Source organism: Geotrypetes seraphini, chromosome 9 (genome assembly GCF_902459505.1).
Source record: "Geotrypetes seraphini chromosome 9, aGeoSer1.1, whole genome shotgun sequence".
NCBI lineage: Eukaryota > Metazoa > Chordata > Amphibia > Gymnophiona > Dermophiidae > Geotrypetes > Geotrypetes seraphini.
The window spans coordinates 1,115,988-1,139,148 of NC_047092.1; the positions used below are offsets into that span (position 1 = coordinate 1,115,988).

A 23,161-nucleotide genomic window follows, 5' to 3' on the forward strand; every position below is an offset into this window, starting at 1 on the left:
ACAAAGATGTAGATGTGATGAAGGATGGGATCCCAAAGCTTTCAGCCTGACTTTTTTTTTAATAGCTGTCTAATGACAATTTTCAACAGCTTTGTCAAGTGATAGAATACATATTCTTCTATTGATATGACCAACAAGAAGCAATTAAAGTAAGTTCACATATTAGATTCCAGCTTTGGAAAAGTAAAGAAATATAATTTTATAAAAATATTCACTATACTATACTTGGTCTAAATTTGTTAGATCAAGAAGTAAGAGAAAACTAATAATTCACTCAAATTAGCATAAATATTTAGCAGCAATTTCTGAAGTCCTATAAATAAACTATTTGCTTATTTCTATGCCTTTCTAGTCTTCAAAAGTGATCTGAATTGACTTATTTTGGTACATAATTAATTGCCTCATAAAATATGGCATGTGCATTTACAAACTTTGAACCTGTAGATTAATTCTCCTACATTTTTATTTCTACAAGGGATTAAACTAAATCTCACTCAAACTGCATCTAGTCTCCATAACAAACTACTGCAGATCTAATATAGCCAAATTTTCAGCCATCTGTACAACTCAGGGATTTTTCAAAAATGGTCCCTATGGGTACAATTCATTTAAATGCTGGACTGCAAAAAAACATTCGCCAACTTTGTTCAATAAAAATCACATCTTATGTCTATGCATCTATATGATAGGAAAAGCCAAGTAAACATTTCTATGCTTCCCTCCTAGAACGGCCTCATTAAGAATTGTGTTCTCCTTGACATGGCCTTTTGGATTTCGAAGAGAATTGAGTAAGAAGATGATGTTAGAGGTGTATATGTACATTTCACAGGTTTAATTTTTCCAAAAATACTAGGAGAAAATATTTCTTCACTCAATCTATAATTAAACTCTGGAATTTGTTGCCAGAGAATGTGATGAAAGTAAGTAGCTTAGCAGGGTTTAGAAAAGGTTTGGATAATTTCCTAAAACAGAAGTACAGTAAAACCTTGGATTGCAAGTAACTTGGTTTGCAAGCGTTTTGCAAGACAAGCAAAACATTTTATTAAATTTTAACTTGATATACAAGCAATGTCTTGCAATACAAGTACATACATTATCCACACGTCACAACTGAGTCGATGGCTCTACTCTTTCTGACACTGCATGAGTGTAGTGACTGTTCTAACCGAGCAAAGTCTTGAAATACGAGTACATGCAGTATACATACGTCACATCATTACAACTCAGCCGATGGTTCTTCTCTCTCTGACGCTGCGGGAGTGTAGTGACTGTTCTAAACGAGCGAGGTCTTACAATACGAGTACATATAGTATTTTGAATTAAAGTTTGTGGAACGAATCGTCTGAATTTCCATGATTTCCTATGGGGAAATTCGTTTTGATATACGAGTGCTTTGGATTACAAGCATGCTTCTAGAACGAATTATGCTCGCAAACCAAGGCATCATAAAGATGGAGTTCAGGAAATTCACTGCTTAATCTGTTTGTTTGAGGTGTTTTTTTTTTTGTTTTTTTTTTTTTTTGGGGGGGGGGAAATCTTGCAGGTATTTGTGACCTGGATTGGCTACCACTGGAAACAGGATATTGGGCTTGATGGACCTTTGGTCTGTCCCATAATGACAACTCCTGTACAGTAGTGTACCAAAGAGGGTGGTCACAAGAAGCAGTGCGGGATTCAAACCCATAACCTCACAGTGCCGAGGCTGTAGCTTTAACTACTGTGCCACACTCTCCCCTTTGATAACATTACCACTTCACTTACAGCTCAACACTGCCTTCTATCACTTGCCAAACAGAAAAACATCAAAAAAGTGGCTTAAGGGGGCAGACGGCCGTTGTTATCTCCAAAACAACCAAAACACTATTTTCAAAACCTATTTTGTAGATGGTTTTCTATGCTGTTCATCTGCAGTTTGTACCTTAAGTTTGTATACCGCATCATCTCCATAAAGATAAAATACTACTAATCATTTTAATAGCACCACTAGACATATGCAGCGCTGTACATCAAAACACAGAAGAGACAGTCCCTGCTCCAAAGAGCTTACAATATAGTCACGACGGACAAACTGGACAAGAAGGTGCATCAATACACTATACTCAGGTGAGGAAATCACAGAGGGAATGAGAAGGCAGCAGGTGGGCTTTGAGCCTGGATTTGAAGACTGCTAGAGACGGAGCCTACTATATATCAATATAATAAGAGATGGGGGGGAGTGAGGTCTGTTTGGCAGGCTGCAAGTCCAACATTATTACTACAGTCACTAATCCTTTCTATAGCGTTAATAGACACACATGGCGCTGATGGTCCAGAGCCCTGGCAGACGGTTACACATGTACCTGCACCATGAGACTACACTCTAAGGGTGTGCCCAGGGTGAAATGCATGTGTATTGCTATGAGAAGAAATTATGACGATTCCATTTTTTAGCCACTATTGTACTGATAAGGAATCTTATCAATGCAATAGTCAAACATCAGTGTATACTATTTATCACATGGGATCTGGTCACTAATAACACCAATTAATGACGTTAGCATGTTCTAATGCAGTAGGGCATTACTAACTTGCTGAAGATGTTAATAAATCAATGAGATTTCACAAAGAGAATGGATTCTGAAGCACAGCAGCAACGGAAGGGGCCATGCCCTTCCCTCCCAGAGCAATCCTTCAATTAAAGTGCACTTTAGCAATTATTAAACCTGAGATTAACATAATCCTCTAAATCACTGCTGTCCGTGCACATCTGATGAAAAACGCCAGAAGGAATGAAGGTTCGGCAGCCCTGGAAGGGTTTCATATTTTATTCCCAGGTCGTCGGCAAAAGCAGAGGGAATGATGGAGATGAATTTTAAAGAAACTTGGGTCAGGCAGGGTCTCCGACAGCTTGATGAGATCTTGGTGTACAGAGAAGTGGACAGAATTCAAATGAATGAAAGCAAGCAAGCAGGATCTTACTATAGACAAACCTACAGCAAGTCCTTATATTAATGTGAAAGGAGTTTGATAAACGCTCCACAATCTGTAGCCCAGTGTGAATAATGAGACATCCTGAGACAAATACCGAGAGACTTGTAATGAGTCACGGTCTAAGAGACCACAATAATATGCAAAGATCTTATATACTCTCCCCACAAATATTTAAAAAACACTAAGAGTCAGCAATCCTTATAAAACACGCACTAAGAGACACGTAGCGAGAGACAGCTCTGAATCAACATGTAGGAAAGGAACTTGAACAGAGAGAAATACTGAGAGACTAGAACTAAGATACAAATATTGAGGGACAGCTATGGTTGGGTTTTGCCATTTCTTTCAAAGGTCTTTCAACAACTGTTGTTTCTTTAGAGCTCTCAGTAGCAGAAAGTCATTCCTTTCAAATCACCACAGTTCGGTTCCTTTGCTAGAAATTCATTTCTATCTGCTGTTCCTATTTGGGCAGCCCATGGTTTCAAGCACTTCGAGAGCGCAGTAGTTTAAACCACTTCATCCATAATACATGACATAGGTGCATTAAAATAACCTATTGAATTGAGGTTGTACTTAAAAGCACATGCCATGCACACTCAGAGGCACATTGTGGGCAGAGTTCATGCAGACATTTACATCTGCCAAACACCTGGGTGCAATTTACGCAGCATTTGTGCTGGTATATTAAAAAAAGACACAAAATACCCAAAACAAAACCACAGAAAACTTGTTCCTTTTAAGGCAATAGAGCTGCACCAATATTAGAATTTGAATATTTTAAAAAAATTGTGGAGAGACTTTAATATGCTTTTGCTTTCATCTCCAAAATGACAAATTTATTGAATTAACTTCCAAAATCTTTTAAAGAAGAGGTGCCCCACCCCTTCCCCTTTCCCAAATACCATTTTTACTTATCTGGTGTAAGCCGTATGCCCAGGTTGCCTTTTGACATCACTTTCTAGGTGTGGAAGTGACATCAGAGAGAACGTCAGTGCCAGTGCAGGCAGCAACCTCGTGCCAGGGAAGTAAAAAAAGGCAAGGGGCGCAGTGATGCAGCGTGGAGAGGAGGGGCAGTGCCCAGGGTGGACTTCCGCACATGCACCCCCCTCACTTATCTTCCAAAGGATTCCCCTTGTCAACACGATCATCTGCCACTACCATACTCCAGAGTCAGAATACTCCGCTCGGCGGATCAAAATCTTCTCATGCTTTCGTCGGTTTGAAACATTTTCTACGACAATTCCCGGAAAACAATTTCCTCTGTTACAGCCCCCAACTTTTGCAACGCCCTTCCAAATGATCTTAGAAAGGAAGCTAACTAAGACTTTTATTTAAAGATGCTTTTGCTATTTAACTTCCCCCTCCCAATTTTTTCTTCTGCGCAGACATTTTCCCCCTTCCTATCGTATCTTTCCTTTTTGGTGTTTGTTTTGGGTTTTCTTGTAATTCTCCCCTCCACCTATTAAATGTCTTTGTCTAACGTTTGCATTTTTCAGACCCCTGAACACCTATGTTCTCTTTGAAAATATGTATGTACATCGCCTAGATGGCTTGATTTAGAGGATAAACTTGAAACTTTTGTTGTTTTCATAACTGCTTGCTCAGAGGGTTCCAAAGCACCTTCCATTGTCTCAAGTAATTATGACCATCATACCATAGCACAATCAATCATTTCATTTCTTTTACAGTGGACTTTTATATGGCCACATTCAAGCCATACTTCCTACTGTGATGTGCGCTAAGAGCTGCGGATCTGGCAGGAAGGTGACCCTTGAAAGAAAACAATGAACCCACCTAACATCTAAAAGAGGAGATTCGGTGACAGAAAGACCTCAAAGAGCACCATTGGGATTCAGGGTCCAGCTGCAGCAGAGGCAGGCAGCCCTTAAGACCACAGTTGGTGCTTGGAGTCAGGTAGCAGGAAGGCCTCTGGAAACATGGTTAGTTCCAGAAAGCCCCTGGAACTATGGTCGGCAGTCGAGCTGAATGGCCATAGGCAGTACTTTGAGCCTGGCTGCAGGAAGGCTCCTGGAATCGCAGCTGTGCTCGGGTTCCAGCAGAAGGAAGGCTCGTGAAGACTCTACCCAATCTCCATAGTGAAAATAAACACCATGAAACCTATATGATAGTCAGTATTTTATAAGGCCCCCCCTTATACCCATAAATGAGTAAATACCAGCATTTAGTGCCACACGCGTCCATTTGTCATTGATCAGGCTTTACAGTACACTCGGTACACACCAGGGATCATTTTTCATTCGCACAACTAAAGGTCGATCCGATTGAAAATGCATGCCACTATAGCATAATTAAATCTAAATGAAGGAAAAGGCCTCCGAAATCCAAACCATAGACTATAGTGATGTCTTTTGGCTAGATCTGGATCAAATTCTCTTTTATTGGTCCAAAGACATTCAATCTTTTATAGATGTTTTTTGATTTTACTCTTTCCCCTTTTTTTTAATCTGTACCTTTTGACAAAAAATATATTTCTTTAAACAATCAAATTTTATATTGGTTTTTCAAATATTTTCAAACATTTATCAAACGACACTTAATATAGTGAATATATTCCACAAAGAAAGACGCTTATCTTTTGTATACAACATTGACTGGATGCAGTCTCCACTATGTAACTGCGGTCAGTTTGGTGATTGTCGATATCATAACACCAATGGGCCCCATTTCACTTTGTAGGCTTCTTCAAAGTCCCATAAGTGCCAATTTAGCTTTCTCATTTGGCGTTGTCTTTTTTCATTCACCCATGTTTTATCTACTCACAAATTATGGCCCCCCTTTTATCCAGCAGCGTTAGGGTTTTTTAATTTCCGGCCGCTACAGTAAAAACTCCGATGCTCATAGGAATTCAAAAGCGTGGGAGCTTTTACTGCATTGGCCGGCAATAAAAAACCCTGACATGGCTTGATAAAAGGGGGCCTTCTCTATAAATAAATTGTGATATTACGTAAATACCATTCAAGTTTGGCACTATTACTGTGAAATTCATTGAATCTGTTTGTCTTGTTGTAACCTTGTTTTGAATTGTATAATATCTTATGTATATAACCATTGGTATATCAATTTTAAAACTAAATACAAGAGTGTGAAGAGATGAACTTATTTTTACATGTAAAGTCCTGATAACTTATTGTCTGGTTCAGAAGTTGCAGATGTTATAAAAGCTGGCAATGGTTACGGTACTTACAGCCTTCGTAGATGTCTGTGGGGATGTGGACTGCAGCATGCTGGTAAGAAGTCTGCCGTCGAAATACTGGATCCTTCTCAAACACGGGTTTGATTCTCTGCCTGTCAGAGTTGCTGTCATTCTTCTCAGGCTATGAACAGAAAAGTATTTAAGAAATTAATTGTCAAGTGCCGAATCTGATATATGAGACAATGCTCGCCGTTTTTATTTAGCCCCCTCCCCCTTTACAAAGCCGCAATAGGCTTTTTGATCGCCAGCCGTGATCTAAGAGCGTCGGACCTAATACCGTGCAGCCAGCAATAAAAAAGCCTAACGTGGCTGGATATCTTTATCAATTACTATTTTAAAGCCCCCATTTAGAAATAGTTGGAAACATCAATGGTGCTGACGCTGGAGGACCCTTAAGTTGCTGGGACTCAGACATCACAACCTTACACGAGGGTTAGTGTGTTTGTTAAGGCAGAGCTAGGCGCTAAATAATGGGGTTGAGAGAGGTTCAGGTAATGCATTTGATTAGATAACATTAACATGCATAGCACACTTTGGAGTTCCTAGCGACATCAGCTATGCTGACAAATATTGTATTTACCCTTTTATCTGAAAGCCTGGCTATTCTCAAAAATGTAATTTGTCCTCCTCCTTGCTATACTAAGTCCCTCTAAACTTCCTCTTCACTGTCCTGTTACCCTCTTTGGAGTTCCTTCTCTACACCACTTCCTGTAAACCGTGCCGAGCTCTATGATTGTGAAGATGATGCAGTATACAAACTTAAGGTTTAGTTTATTTGAAGAGCTGGTTTCGTTAAAGCGTTAAGCTCTGTTCAGTAAACTCTCCAATGCTGAGAGCTAAAGAAAGACAGGCATTGTACACAAAAACCCAAAAGCACAATGAAAAAGTCCCATAATCAAAAGTTTCCTCTCCTCAATCTAATCTAGAATCCTGTGAGGTACAAAGCAGATTAGAAACGGGAGTAATATACTGTAAAAGTCAGCAATTTCAGATCCTTATATTGAAATGATTTAGTATAATAATTTTTGACTTAAAGTTTTGAGAGACAGTACGACTTTATATCTGGTGCCACGTGAAAGGGTTTTAATGGGTAGGAACCACAACACAAGACTTCTGTAAAGTTCCATTCCTCTCTTATCTGTGACCTCACAGAGCTCCCTCAGATCAGAGCAAACACTCGCAGATCGTGCGCATACTCAGGGCAGAGAAAGTACCAGAATATCATTTGTAAACTGCTTTGGTTTTAAGACAGAAAGACAGTATATCAAACATATGACCCTGACCCCTCATTTACTCTCTCTTCAGAAAATCTCCCCCCCCCCAATCCTCGGCTGAGAAAAGAAACATTTCACTGATAGCGTACACAGTCATGTCACATCAAAACTGCCCTAAAGTTTCACACACAAAAAATGCCAGCCTGCTTAAAACACATACACGAGGTATTATTGAAAATCTCTTTATACATGGGGTTTCACCTGAACTTCATGAGATTAAAGAACATGAAAGAAAGATTACTATCATTCTATGTTAGTCCTTTCATTTGCAAAACAATACAACCCTCAGATCTCTACAAACACAGCTCCAGAAAGAGCACCCTCTCGGATCTTCAATCACACCCAATATAATAGTAATTCTCACTCTTTGGGATGAATCTCAGACACTATCTAGGTGGAAAAGCCCAACACTGGAACCACCAGAAGACAGACGATAGAAGGGGGGGATTCTCATTTCGAAAAGATCTATCCACTTTACTAAAGAAGATTTTAGGAAGTCTCTTGTGAGACGGTATATAATTCCCTAGTCAGGCAAAGCGATACAGAGCAAAAACCAATCAGAGCAGGAATAACAGAAAACTGAAGATAACTTTCTTGACTGTGGTGGTGGAGTCTCGTGTATGTGACCTCCAAGGAGGAGAGAGATAAGTGAGAAAGTTTGGATGACATGACATTTCGATACCATTCGTTCAAAGATTTTTAGTGTTAATGGTCCACAACTTTAGAATTCATTACCTTTCAATTTGCACCATGAAAACAAAACTTAGATAGATTTAAATCTGCTCTGAAAGCCTTTTTATTTACAGACGCCTTCGGACCAGACTGCTTTTGACCTACTTCTCATCTGGGCAGGCTCGAAGGTGGAAGTCCTGTCTCCATCAAGAAAAAGGATTCTGGTGTAACTTATCACAGATTAGAAAATCATATCTTGATTGAGTGAACAGAATGAAGTGGAAGCAGATTTCCGATAGAAGAGCCTGAAGTTTGGAAGTGAAGGACGTCATCATCCCGTAAAAACTCTATTTTAACTTACCTACGCAAATTATGGACTAGGCATCATCTCATTTGGGGAGAGAATCCACATTTTGAGGAGAATTTTATCATTTCATTTTGTTTGTAAATGGACTCTTGAAAATGAGATGCTTTGTACTTGCACCAAAGGGGTGTATAGGGTAGGATTTAGCTGGATTACAGGCAGTATAGTTTATGAATTCTGTGCCATCATCTACATGTGCTCTTTAATTTAGATGCTACTGCTGCAGGATTCCTGCTAGTATTTTATAAAACCATTTAGGGTGCTTGGGTATCTAAGTTTCCAAGTTTATTAAAGATCGATGCAGTTTGCAATAAAAATATAACAGTGAGAAAAGAAGACCTTAAAAACAGCAGTGCCGAAATTAGGGCCTTCCTGATCACTTGGTCTCTCCTTGACCCATCGAGAAGCATAAGGTAAGGGCAGTAGCCCCCAACCCACCGAAAAAACGCTGTGGCCGCAGGATCCTTCAGTATGAAAACAATGCCCAGGAGAATGTCTGCAGCTGCATCGAAGTATCAAGGGTACCCAATTTGGACTCATCTTTTAAGATTTCTGATCAGGTTTGTTTTGGAGAACTATATTAGCCTGTCAATGTCCCACTTTCATACGCTCATGGTTATCTTCCTAAATTTTAAAGTTTTAGGACTTAGGATCTGAGTGTTTGGGGGTTTTATCAGGAACTTTCCATCTATGCCTGCAAAAGTACGCTGAAATGGAATTCACTCTCTAATGAATTAATATTGTCAATCTAAAAGAAATTCATTGCCTTTTGATTGCTAACCACAATTTGCACAGCTAATGCCCTTTTTCTATTCTTCTTTTTCTACTGGATAGGAATCAAAAACGAAAGATTAAATTTACAATAATTGAGCAATGACACTTCACTTGAATGGAAACCAAACAGTCTATTTACTGCCCAAGAGAGACACGAAATACAGCCGTTGGCAATTTGACACTTGATTGCTTGATCCAAGGTAGATATCTAATTTCCACTAAAACTAATGGGTTAATTGAGTTTGAAAATAGAGCCACACAGGAGATGAAAAGTACAGAGTAAGACATAACTTGACACACAAAAAGAAAACTAACATGGAGAGGAAGGGTTATCCTCAAAGAACAGCATACAAGGGGCTGCTGAAAAGTTCTCAGCCCAACCAAGAAGAGAATGATGTGGAGCCAGGAAACTTACGAGTGATTCCACACTTTTCGTTTCAATGAGGCAAATGCATCTAGTAAATGGGCCCAAGTGGAAGGAAACCAAAGCATTGTGACATCACCAGTGAGGTGACTCTTAGGCACTGGTGGAATGAGGCATTATGACATCACAGTAGGAGGGACTGCTGAAAAGTTCTCAGCCCAACCAAGAAGAGAATGATGTGGAGCCAGGAAACGTACGAGTGATTCCACACTTTTCGTTTCAATGAGGCAAATGCATCTAGTAAATGGGCCCAAGTGGAAGGAAACCAAAGCATTGTGACATCACCAGTGAGGTGACTCTTAGGCACTGGTGGAATGAGGCATTATGACATCACAGTAGGAGGGACTGCTGAAAAGTTCTCAGCCCAACCAAGAAGAGAATGATGTGGAGCCAGGAAACGTACGAGTGATTCCACACTTTTCGTTTCAATGAGGCAAATGCATCTAGTAAATGGGCCCAAGTGGAAGGAAACCAAAGCATTGTGACATCACCAGTGAGGTGACTCTTAGGCACTGGTGGAATGAGGCATTATGACATCACAGTAGGAGGGACTGCTGAAAAGTTCTCAGCCCAACCAAGAAGAGAATGATGTGGAGCCAGGAAACTTACAAGTGATTCCACACTTTTCGTTTCAATGAGGCAAATGCATCTAGTAAATGGGCCCAAGTGGAAGGAAACCAAAGCATTGTGACATCACCAGTGAGGTGACTCTTAGGCACTGGTGGAACGAGGCATTATGACATCACAGTAGGAGGGACTGCTGAAAAGTTCTCAGCCCAACCAAGAAGAGAATGATGTGGAGCCAGGAAACTTACGAGTGATTCCACACTTGTCTTGACTCTTTTCATTTTGTTTCATATCACATAAACAGGCCCAGGTACACATCTCACCATAAGTCCTTGATAGAATATGGGGAGCCCTCCAAAACCCACACAAAACCTTTGATAAAACACAATTTAGACTCCTGGTCCAGGCACTAATACTAGACTACTGAAATATCATATACCTACCTGTCCCGCCACCATGATAAAACAACTACCATCCTACCTGAACGCTCGCCTAACTCGGAGCAACTTTTCCAGACTAAGAAGAACTCAGACACCCTTCACCCACCCCCAATCAAAGGCATTCAGCATAAGAAAATACACGATGGACTACTCATCATGCAGACAGCGAGGCTACACAGCCACATCTCCAATTTACTGATCTTGGCACCAAACTACAGAACCTTCAGGCTATTCAAGAAATATATCAAGATGAACTCGATATAACCAATAACCTCACTCCATCGCCAGACTCTAAAGCCCGGATTCTGTATAGGATGCCCGGTCTCAGAAGCCGACAGGCATCCTACACAGAATTATGCCTAAACCCGCCTAAAGTGAACCAAAATTCTCTAACTGACATCCATGTTACAGATGCTGGTAAGTAGATGTGGCCGCTGAGCTTATTGCGGCAAGGGATCTCCCTGCTGCAATAAGTTTAGCAGCCGCGGCTGCCTGTCGTCCCCCCAAACGATCATCGGGAGGAGGGATGCCCAATCCCTCCTGCTGGAACTCCCCCTCCGAACGATCGCCAGCAGGAGGGATGCCCAATCCCTCCTGCTGGAACCCCCCCTCCCCCCCCCGTAGATCGCAGCAGGAGGGATTGGGCATCCCTCTTGACGGCAATTGTTTGGGCGGGTCAGGCGGCTGCTAAACTTATCATGGCAGGGAGATCCCTTGTTGCAATAAGCTCAGCGGTCACGTTTACTACAATGTAGGCCAGCATCTCCTGCTGGCCTAGGGAGGTGCGTACGGCCACCTAGGTCCGCCTAAGTCTACTTCTGGGGCAAACCATGCCCAGCCTTAGGTGAGCTTAGGCAGGCTTGCGCTCCTCCCTATGCTCCCAGAGGTGCCTCCAATGTAGGCGGCCTGCCTCAGAAGTTTTTTTTTTTTTTTTTTAAAACATGTGTCCTGATTGGCTGGTTAGACAGCGGAAGGATGCTTACCACTGCCTACAATCGGGACGCCGTGTTCCAACCAATAGCTTTCCTGGATATAACCAGAATGCCATCTTTTTGTCATCTGCCTAGAACTGCAAAGTATTGGCAGAATAAAAGAAACGAATGAAATGCAAAATTTGTCTCTGCATTATGTATGTCAACCTGTAACCCGATAAATAAATAGGCCGAGATCTATAACTGAACATGTGTCTACTTTCCAGAATGCATGTATAATTTATGCCTGATTTATGCTGGTGTAACTGTGTACACATAAGCCCTGAAAAAACATTTTCTGTTACTAACATACAGTATGTATAAATCCAGCCCAGACTCCACATGTGTGTACACCAAACTGTCAAGCGCAGGATAACCATGAATTTACATTATTCTAATGATATGCATATTGTGGTATGCCTGCTAGGAGTGCCCCTAAGGTAGCAGAGCCGGTTGAGGCTGTTAGAGACATTCCAGCTTTGAAAAAACCAGAAAATCCTGAAACGGGTGTTTTCTCCAGAAGCACCAGAGGGCGCAAGAGAGCAGATGGGCCTGAAGTGCAATTCGCATTGAACAGGAAGCAGGCAGCTGCAGAGTGCCCTTGGGGTGGGGCACTTTCCTCTTAAATGCTAGCGGCACTGCTAAGAGTGGAGGACAGGAAAAGAGAGCGGTCCTGACTGAGGAAATAGTCAAGCCACAGGTAACAGGAGAGTTGCCATAAGAGAGGCATATGCAGACCAACAAGCCAATTATACTTGACGCCTCTTCATACCTCCACTTTAGAAAAAAGCTCAAAACTCTACTTTTCAATGGACTAAATCCTTAATGCTCCCCACTTCCGCCTTAACGTTCCCCTTCTCCACATTAGAAAACAGATCAAATCCTCAACCCTTCCCACCTCTTCCTTTACTTTTTCCCCCTCCTCCCCCCACCCTTCCAAGATTGTTGCTCCCCCCTCTCATCTAATATGCTTTGTTCCCCCTTCTCATAAATCCAATTGTATTCTCTTACAGTACATACTGTATGTGCTCTGTATTAGCCCTTCCCTTGCCTAAATTGTTAATGTAAACTAGTTTTTGGCCTTTCGATTGCATTGTTATGTTCTTCTTTTTTCAATCGCACGTTATGTAATTCATCTATTTGTTGTGAACCGCCTAGAACTCCCTGGGTATGGTGGTATACAAAAAAATTAAATTAAAATTAATTAATAGAGTGAGATGATGATGAAATACTGACTGTTGAAAAGGGGCATGGTTTTGCCTCTTGCTGATGACCAGTGCTAGAGACTTTGAGCTTTTTCTTTTGCAGTAAGGAACCAGTGAACGTTTTGTTTTTCTTTCCTCTGGGATTAGCCCAGCATAGCTCTGAAAAGAAGTTTTTTAAAATTTTCTTTCCTGCTCTAACTCACTAAGATTTTTATAAGAACATAAGAAGTTGCCTCCACTGGGTCAGACCAAAGGTCCATCGCGCCCAGCGGTCCGCTCCCGCGGCGGCCCATCAGGCCTATGACCTGTGAAGTGGTCCCTGACTATTCCTATAACCTACCTCTACTTCTATCTGTACCCCTCAATCCCCTCATCCTTTAGGAATCTATCTAAACCTTTGAACTCGGGGTGAGAACAGAACTCTTTTGCAGAGATTCTACCTACACGTGGCTTAAAGAACACCTGAAGGGAAGACTGAGGCACAGAGACATCCAGGAACTGTTTCCAAACATTTTCCTTTTGTTTCTTGCAAGTATGAACTGATGCTGAAATTTCCTTTGATTGGGAGCATTCTGACACTGTGAATCGTATTCTGATTTTTGTCTTTTGAATTGTTCTGTTTGGACTTTCTTTTGAGGCTGGGAAAAGCCAGATACCTTTTTGAACTGAGTTATAATAAAGCATAGTTCATATTTCAGTTACAGATGGTGTGTGGTGTCTTAATGGTTAAACACCAGTACTCAGTAGTCTCCTAAAACCTGTGCTAACCCCCTGCGGCCGGAGGGTGGTTGTGACAATATGTAAATGACATGTAATGTTAGTGCGTGCTGGAAAAAACTGTCCTCTTTGTCCAACACATGTTTGCAGGGTAGGTGTTTCCATACATCAAATGAATATGGCCCATTATTCCTTCTTTAATATATTTCAAAATAACGGTTAGGCAAGTTCTCTGAACCATGCATACAATGGAAAAAAATCTGTTACATCTGAGCACAATTAAAACCTAACACCAACCAATTTCTTTCCAGAGGCAGAAGATGAAACGCAATCAATAATGGCAGAGCGAACTCCCACTGGAGACAGGAGCAGAAGATTCATTCTCCATCTATTCAGACTCTGCCGTGCCTTATTGAATTATGCCTTTACTTACCACTGGCAGTCAGCAAATTCCCAATCATTTCTCTGAAAGAAATCTCTAGGCCAAGGTCTCACTGCTTCGTATGATTGGCACCATCTGCTTCCCTCTTCAGCTCAGGGCATTATTATATCTCACAGAAATAGTCTGGCATTATTTCATGTATCTTCTTAAATACCATTTGCCCAACACATTTTAAAGCTGCCACATATTGCCCCAAGGATAAAAGGGCTCCATAATTAACATTAGCATAACACTATAAGGGAAAGAGACTAAACCCAGACAAAGGAACATATAAGTGCAATATTTCTGTAGAAATATGATGGCAGATAAAGGCCAAATGGCCCATCCAGTCTGCCCATCCGCAGTAACAATTATCTCTTCTGCTCTCTTTAAGAGAACCCACGTTCCTATCCCAGACTTTCTTGAATTCAGACACAGTCTATGTCTCCACCACCTCTACTGGGAGACTGTTCCACGCATCTATCACCCTTTCTGTAAAAAAGTATTTCCGGAGCCTATCACCTCCTAACTTCATCCTATGCCCTCTCATTGCAGAGTTTCCTTTCAAATGAAAGCGACTCGACTCAAGCGCATTTATATTACATAGGTGTTTAAACATGTCTATCATATCTCCCCTCTCCCGCCTTTCCTCCAAAGTATACAGATTGAGATGTTTAAGTCTGTCCACATACGTCTTTTGACGAAGACCATGCACCATTTTAGTAGCCTTCCTCTGGACCAACTCCATCCTTTTTATATCTTTTTGAAGGTGCGGCCTCCAGAATTGTCCACAATATTCTAAATGAGGTCTCACCAAAGTCTTATAAAGAGGCATCAGTACCTCCTTTTTCCTACTGGCCATACCTATTTCTATGCACTCTAACATCCTTCTAGCTTTCATTGTCATCTTTTCAACCTGTTTGGCCACCTTAAGATCACATATAATCACACTCTTCTGTAATGCACATAAGTTCTTCACCCCTAAACTGTAAATTCCTTTGGGTTTTTGCAGCCCAAATGCATAACCTTGCATTTCTTAGCATTAAATTTTAACTGCCAAAATTCAGACCATTTTTCAAGCTTCGCTAGGTATTTCTTTATGTCATTCACACCATCCAGGGTGTCTACCCTATTGCAGATTTTGGTATCATCCGCAAAAAGGCAAATCTTACCAGACAGCCCTTCAGCAATATCGCTTATAAAAATGTTAAAACGAACAGACCCAAGAACAGAACCTCAAGGTACACCACTGGCAACATCCCTTTCCTCAGAGCGATCTCCATTGATCACTACCCTCTGTCGTCTTCAACTCAACCAGTTTCTGTCCCAGCCCATCACTTTGGGGTACATCCTGAGGGCACTCAGTTTATGCTTAGAAAGGGGTATATTTATCTATACTTTTGTTAGCAGGGACCAGGGACATACCAGAGGAAGTGGAATCCATCTTGAGGTGGTCTTGCTAGGCCTTCTTCTTATGATCCCTTCTCTTCCTTTCTAATCTCCAAGAGCAGCTGAAAATCCACCAAATTAGAGTTGACTAAGTTAAGAAAGGGATATTCATCCTTTTCTGTAGCTTTGCCTCTAAGTCAGGGGTGTCAAAGTCCCTCCACGAGAGCCGCAATCCAATCGGGTTTTCAGGATTTCCCCAATGAATATGCAAAAGATCTATTTGCATGCACTGCTGTCATTGTATGCTAATAGATCTCATGCATATTCATTGGGGACATCCTGAAAACCCGACTGGATTGTGGCCCTCGAGGAGGGACTTTGACACCCCTGCTCTAAGAACTGTGCAGAGAAACAAGAACAAACAAGTGCTTTGACTGAAGCTCCGGGTAGACTTCTATGATCTGGGACCAGGAAATGGCAAAAGCCAGTTCAGGAGTGATCTTCAATGGTAACTCCAGTTTTGGGAGAGTAGAATTGGATAGATTTCAATGTTCTGTGCCCCAAAATTGGCAGAAAGATACAGAGATTAATGAAGAAGTAGAACCTGACTGGATGGACCTTGCACTTTATCTGCCAACCAGTGGTATAGCGAGGATAGGAGGTACCCAGGATAATGACACCCCCTGCGCCATCCTCTCCACCCTCCTGCCACACTCATGCCCTTCCTCCCCTCCCCCACACTCCTTCAAATCTTTGCCAGTGTGAACAGCTTCTCTGGCCTGCTGTTCGCGCTGGCTTTCCCTCTGATGTCACTTCCTGGCCCCACAACCCGGAAGCGATTTCAGAGGGGGACAGGCCAGCGCAGCAGCAGGCTAGAGTGGTTGCTCGCACTGGCGAGGATTTTAAAGAGGTAGGGAGGGCGTGAGCATAGTATGGGGGTGAAGAGGTGCCAGCACCCCCAAGACGGTGCCCGTGGCAATCTGCCCCCCCTCACTATGCCACTGCTGCCAACATTTACTGCATTACACAGTCTTGCTGAACACACCACCACCCTCTAGAGCAGGGGTGTCAAAGTCCCTCCTCGAGGGCCACAATCCAGTCGGATTTTCAGGATTTCCCCAATGAATATACATGAGATCTATTAGCATACAATGAAAGCAGTGCATGCAAATAGATCTCATGCATATTCATTGTGGATATCTTGAAAACCCGAATGGACTGCGGCTCTCGTGGAGGGACTTTGGCACCCCTGGTCTAGAGCATGCACAATCCTATTTTTAAGAATCCAGGAATAAGAAAATGCAGTAACGGAGCTATTCTTCCACTGCCTACCACAATACAGGAGCAAATTTCCACAGGCACATAATTACTCCTGTAAAGCCAATAAATATGGGCTTGAACAGGGAAATGTTAGTTTCTAAATGCAACAGTGGACCACTCAGGCTCCTCAACTGTACTCATGCCCTATGACGATGACACTTACCCATGTGGGTGGCATATGCTATCAAAAAACTGTGAAATTTAAGCCCTGGTATAAAATAAGGCACAGAAGCAAAACTAATATATTTGGAGGAAAAAATGTTCCCTCGATAGAGGCCTGTAGATGTCCATTATTAATAGATTGAACATCAACAATTACAGACATGGATGGACTTAAATAAAAGCAATCAAGAACCCCTGCCAATAATAAATGGAAGATTCAAGAAGGCACAGCCCAAGGGCCCCGGGACTTCCTCTAATCAACCCTCTAGCTCAGAAGAGGCACATCAGTTATTAGCGACTCTACCCTAGACTCAGGAGCATCTTCCTAACAAGCACTGGAGAATAGACGTGAGTGGTATCAAATCCCTTTAGCAATTACTGACATCTGAAGAGCAGCTTAGATACACATGAAGTGAATGAAAATGAGATGTTCTAAATTAAAAACCAATTCAACTACCACAAGGACCTCAGAGGCAGGATTTGGAGAGAGGGGTGTACGAAGGTGGTAAAAAATGATGGCTAATGGACGTATATGGAAACAGTGAAACTGAGTAAATGTAAGAGCTGCAGTCAGCATTTGTTTTAAATCCGAGCTGTCCTAGAATATTCAGAGCTACTGCTCAGAGAAACGGTGGTGTTTTATGAGCTGATCGTGTTCAAGTGCACTAACCACTAGGCCTGTGTTTTTAAAGCAAATAGTAACATTTTGATCACATGAATGGCAATTTCAAAAAGTCTATACACGCAGATATCATGGGAGGCACGGCTTGTGCAGCCCACCTAGAGACATTTCTATTCCCCGTCTTCCACAGTGGACAAATGTCTATATACTACTACTCTGTATTCAGTCGTGTCGGACCCTTGGATACTCTCTAGGCCAGTCCTCACCATGCTTCTTTCAATTTGCTTGATGTTCATTCCTGTGTCATTCTTGATGGTATCCAGCCAACGGGCCTTTGGTCTCCCCTGCTTCCTTTTACCACTGACCGTTCCGAGTAGCACCTCCCCTCATCACATGTCCAAAATAGGTCAGTTTCTGTCTGGTAAACTTGTCTATATACCAAGTTTAATAGGGATTTACTAATCCGCCTATCAACAATTGGCCCAATTCTATAAACAGTGCCAATCCGTGTGGTTGTCAATCAACCGCTAGTCATCCTTTATAGAATCGGACCTCGTGGTGCCTAGGTGACCTTAGACATCACTAGGCATCATTGAGGTAGATGCCATTATATTAGACCAGGTTTACCCCAATGCATGATGGTACTTGCAATCTTGCTTCTCCTAGGGAATACAACAAAGAAATCGGACCAACAAGTCCCAGCATGCACTGGGGATAAACCCAGGACTGGATCAACCCTGTCCGAATATGGGTCCAGTTGGCAGCCTTATTTAAAGAGACTTGCAGGAGCAGCGGATCCTGCACAAGTTTCTATGAGAGATCTGATTTGAAATTTTTATTTCTGTTGAGTTGGGGCAAGATAGAGTAGTACCCTTTTGCAAATCCGTTACCATTTGGTGGGTCGACTGCTACTTAAATACAGTCCTTGGGAAGAGGGAATTATTTAAGTTGACTGGCATATAAAATTATACAGTAAGAAAGTTGCTAGGATTTTTTTTCTATTCTGACTATTCACTCTGTAACAGTTTTCCTTAACAAAGATCAGATTAATCCACGGATAAATTCACACACTTTTTAAACAACAAATATGTTCTGGATCCTATAATACACATTAAGGCCTCTGGGTCACTAGTTTTAATATCTGACAGGTCAGATTTTTCATGTTTGACTTGTTCAGTATAACTGAGCGTAACAATCAAATGCAAATCTTCTATTTCCAGCTCAGCATATTGTAGAAGTCAGATAAACCAGATTTAGCAAGAGACACAGAGTTTCAAGGAAGAAATTACTTGTTTCAGTGAAAATGGTGCCATGTCGCTCAAGCTGAATTTCCATCTTCGCAATAGCACAAAACATGCTCAGGTTAGTCTCTGCTCCCAGGGGAACTGCTGCGGCATTATTACTAGGCCAATCCAAGCCCCATCAAAGGATTTTGTGAATTATGGATGAGAATGCTATCTGCTTGGGATGAAGTCTCTAAAAATATATTCCCACCACTCTGATCAACTGAGAAATATTGAAGCTTCAAGGGACAATTGAAATGCAAATTACACAGGGTTGTCTTCTATAAGTACAGATGCCGAATTGTATTGACAACGTTGGAATTGGATTCTTATAATGTGTAGATGCATATAGTGAATAACGGATATTAATCCCTTTTTTTTACAGTCCCTCAGTGACTATGTGAAAACCTTACCATCAGAACAAAATCAGTATTCTCTCAACCCTACCCCCACCCCCTTGCAAGTCACACCTTTGGCTCCCTACTAATTTCCACAAACAATGCAAATGTCTCTTACTGACCTACAAGAGCCTTCATTCTGCAGATTCACACTTTTATATCCTGCTAAGTGCAGAGGGGCGGGATCAGGGCCCTCATAAGCTCTTTACTACAGTCCAAGACACATTGGGCTTTTGTGGATCATCTTGTCCCATTGGCTGAGACCTCTTCGTTCACTTCTTTCATAGATGAGTTGAGGAGGACTTTCAAAACCATTGACGGCATCTTTGAGTGTGGAACATTCTAGTTCCATAACCTGAAGAGATGTGGTCTGCTGGAGACTGATTGTTCTGGTGGTTGGGGGGTGGGGGGGGCGGTGCGGAGGTACTGGGAGTGGGAATTATAGTCTGTTGGATTGGGATCACTAATGGGTGGTTAGGGATCATTCAAAGGATGTGGAAGGGAATGCCTATAAAAGTGACTAGATGGGATGGTGGGGGGTCTGGGGTGGATGGGTAGAAGTATTCTTGGGTTGGAAGGTGGGTTTGCACTACCTGTTCCTTTCTCATGACAATGCACAGCTTCTTGTTTTGGTTTATGCCTACTTTACTCCTACTTGGGTTTATACACAGCGGTAGTGGGGAGATGATGGGCTGGGATATCTCCCCATTTTGGTTTTGGTAACTCAAATGAACTGTTTTCTAGTCTTTACAGGATTACATGAATCTTAAAATTGCTTCCTGGAATTTCGGGGGAATATCCTTTCTGATTAGATGAAGCAAAATCTTGCAGGTTTTGCATAGCAAACACATTTGGATGCAACGGGACATGCTAAACTTAAAACATAGCCTCATCTGTGATTAACAAAAAAGCTGCTTGTGTCATCCTCTTTCAAAAGTCCATACACTTAACTTCTATAGCCCACTTACAAATGCTAGATTCCAGCTGCGTCCCTGGTGGGACTTTCCTCTCTCTTTCTCAGGGAGAATTGGGTTGATCCCTATGGGATTCAAGACAAAGTTAGACAAGTTCCTACTGAACCAGAACGTAAGCAGGTAAAGCTGGTCTCAGTTAGGGCAATGGTCTTTGACCTACGGGCCGCTGTGGGAGCGGTATGATGGACCACTGATCTGACACAGCAGCGGCAATTCTTATGTTCTTAAATGGATTGTGTGGCATAATTGGATGTCTCTGCATTTAGCTTTTGGGTATTTTTGTTGAGGGGGGATCCTCAGCTTCAGTATGAATACTTGGTTGGTAATTGGAGGCAGGGTGGCTTGGGTATCCCTGATTTCAGACTATTTGGTATAATTGGGCTTGTCTAATGACACATTTAGGGGAAGGTCTTCAGGGTACAGAGGATTATACTCCATGCCATGTCAAACGTATCCACAAAGGGGCCAACAGAACTCTACGTTTGACACCAAAATGTAGATTCAAAGATGTCACTTGTATCAGAAAGTTAAGAGGGAATAGAGCAAAGATCCCCATAAATCCCTGTTCCTCTGCTTTGGGGTAATCCTACTTTTCATCCAGGTCAGGATAATATAGTTACCTATTCGGAACAAGTGGGGTCATGCTTACTGAAATGCAGTGTTCAGGCTGATGGTAAGATCCACAAATGGATTATTATATTGCTTCATCATATTGCTCTCAGCATCCTTTCCCACCACTCTGATGGGTTTCTCTGCCACTCGGTGAGGATCTTCCCTCTATTTCCACTTTGTTTAAAGCCCTTAGGACACCGGGGCCTATTAAGACTTATGTCCCTTTAGAAATTGTGAGAAAAGGACTTAGGGAAGGTATGAAGTCCCATTAATTTTCCTCATAGTCTTTTTAATGCTCATTATAGGGAATGCTGGTTTAGGGTTCTTTATAAGACGTTGTTTTCCCCTTATCGTATCTTGACTAAGATGGAGAATCCTTCCTTAGCTAAATGTACTAAATGTGGCCATTTTCAAGGACATTTAGGTCATATATTTTGGCATTGCCTTTTGATACACTCTTATTGGAGCTCAATAGTCAGCTGGTCATTGAAATTGTCCGTGAGTAAATCTGAAGGCATGATGCAGTTGAAATATTAACCCCCGACACAGCCATTGTGGTGAAACAGGGAATTTCTCTGTCGGGTATTGGATATCTAGGTACTTACAGTATAGTCTATTTGACAAGGAAGAGCTGAGAACCTTTTGATCTTTTGGGCTTGGCACCGTTTATATTTTCAGTGCTGGGTATTGATGTGCTTGAGTTTTCTCCTAAATGTCAGCCTGATTTTCAGTAAGGAGTGGAGTATTTTTAGACCCATGAAGCTCAACTGAGGTCCTTTGCTCCACTTCTGCAGTGTGTTTTTTGTAGCCTGAACTGGTGCTTTGGGAATATTACTGGCTAACTGGTAGAATCTCAGGAACCTTTAAGATATCTAAGTATGTATAACTAAATGAGTAGGTGATTTGAGTACGCTTTGGGTCTCTAGTGGATTAGATAATTCTCATGTCCATCTATTTTGGGCTCAGGCCCACTCAAAATTGCATATCTGGCAACACCACAGTAGAAAAAAGGTCTTCAATTTAGTTTAAAACCTACAAGCAAATACCATGCCCTCTTTCATCCAAAATGTTAAGTTTCCTAGAGCCAGCGGAAAGGAAAAATCTCATAAACAGCATAGTTGGACTTATGCCCATTTCATAATGGATTTAGCATGCACTAATGATTACCATGCTTTAAGGGCTAGATTCACTTACCTGACTCTCCGTGGCTGATCCATGCAGGCCCGACCAATTCACCAAACAAAAAAATTGAAATGAGGGCGATCGGAAGGGCGCCTCCCTCTGACTGCACGGATTGCTAGTATGCAATCCTGACGCATGCGCAAACTATCTGTTTTCCCTGTAGATGGTCTGCGCCTGCTCTCTCTGCGCAAGGAAGACACTTTCAGGGAGGGAGGCAGGCAGGCAGGCGGGGGGGGGAGCAATCAGCCAGAACACGCTAGGTCTTAACCTGCCCAACTCTCCTACTCTCTGCCGCCTTCCCTGAGTGTGAGCCTGTGGATTTAAAGCAGGGGTGCAGCCCCGCTTTAAACCCGCGGGCTCGCACTGCAGAGAAGGTGGCAGAGATCTAGAGCTCGGGGCAGAGAGCAGGGCATAATCAGGGCAGAAAGCAGGGCTGGAAGTTCGGGGCAGAGTGCAGGGCGGCAATGGCGCAGGAGAGTTGGCAGAGACGTGTGCGACTGGTCCACAGCAGTCGCTTCTTCTGCTGACTGGCCAGCCCAGATTTGTTTAGTGAATTGCGTCTCTGCCTACTTTGCATGTCATTTCCCCTCATTTGCATGCATGGATCAGAAGCGGATCGAAGGAGAGGTTAGTGAATCGGGTTGGAGGGAAATCGGGTCACAAAGGGGTCGCAAACCGATCGGTTTGCTTAGTGAATCTAGCCCTAAATGAAAAGAATCCCATAGGCATGAAACGAGCATCTTAGCATTTAGCATGCAATAACCCCATTAGTGCGCCTTAGTAAAAGCACCCCCAAAATTAAACACTTTGCATCAAAGGCACCACACCTCTTTTTTCCTATCAAACATTTGTCCCTTTGTAGGATGTTAAATTCTTGCTAGAAACTCCTATTTCAGAACTGTGCAAACTGCATTGCTCTGTCCTTTCCCAGAAATTGAAATCTGGTTCTCTCTTATCACTGCATCTATAAGATGTCTGAAATTAATGAAAATGCACTGAGAAGCCAATACACAGTCCACATGGAAAATGAATAAAAATTGGCTGAGTCTGCTTGCTCATTAGGGAGTGATTAGCATGGGTGCAGGCAGTGGGCATCATCAGTCATGAGCCACTTTCCAGGACAGGAGCCTCAGCTAATCTCTTCCCATAAATCACTGGTCGTAATTGGGAGCACAGCCCCTGCCGGAGGATGGGCGCGACTCGACC

At 42.2% G+C, this 23,161-nt stretch overlaps 1 protein-coding gene across 3 annotated transcripts in view; it reads right to left on the bottom strand.

The window, feature by feature from the left end:
• CACNA2D1 (calcium voltage-gated channel auxiliary subunit alpha2delta 1) overlaps positions 1–23,161 on the bottom strand; it is a 520,381-nt gene that overhangs the window by 256,980 nt on the left and 240,240 nt on the right. For all 3 annotated transcript variants that reach the window (XM_033958928.1, XM_033958927.1, XM_033958929.1), the window contains exon 6: positions 6,176–6,305. In XM_033958928.1, the coding sequence (XP_033814819.1) occupies positions 6,176–6,305 (130 nt within the window). The remainder of the gene's footprint in view (positions 1–6,175; positions 6,306–23,161) is intronic.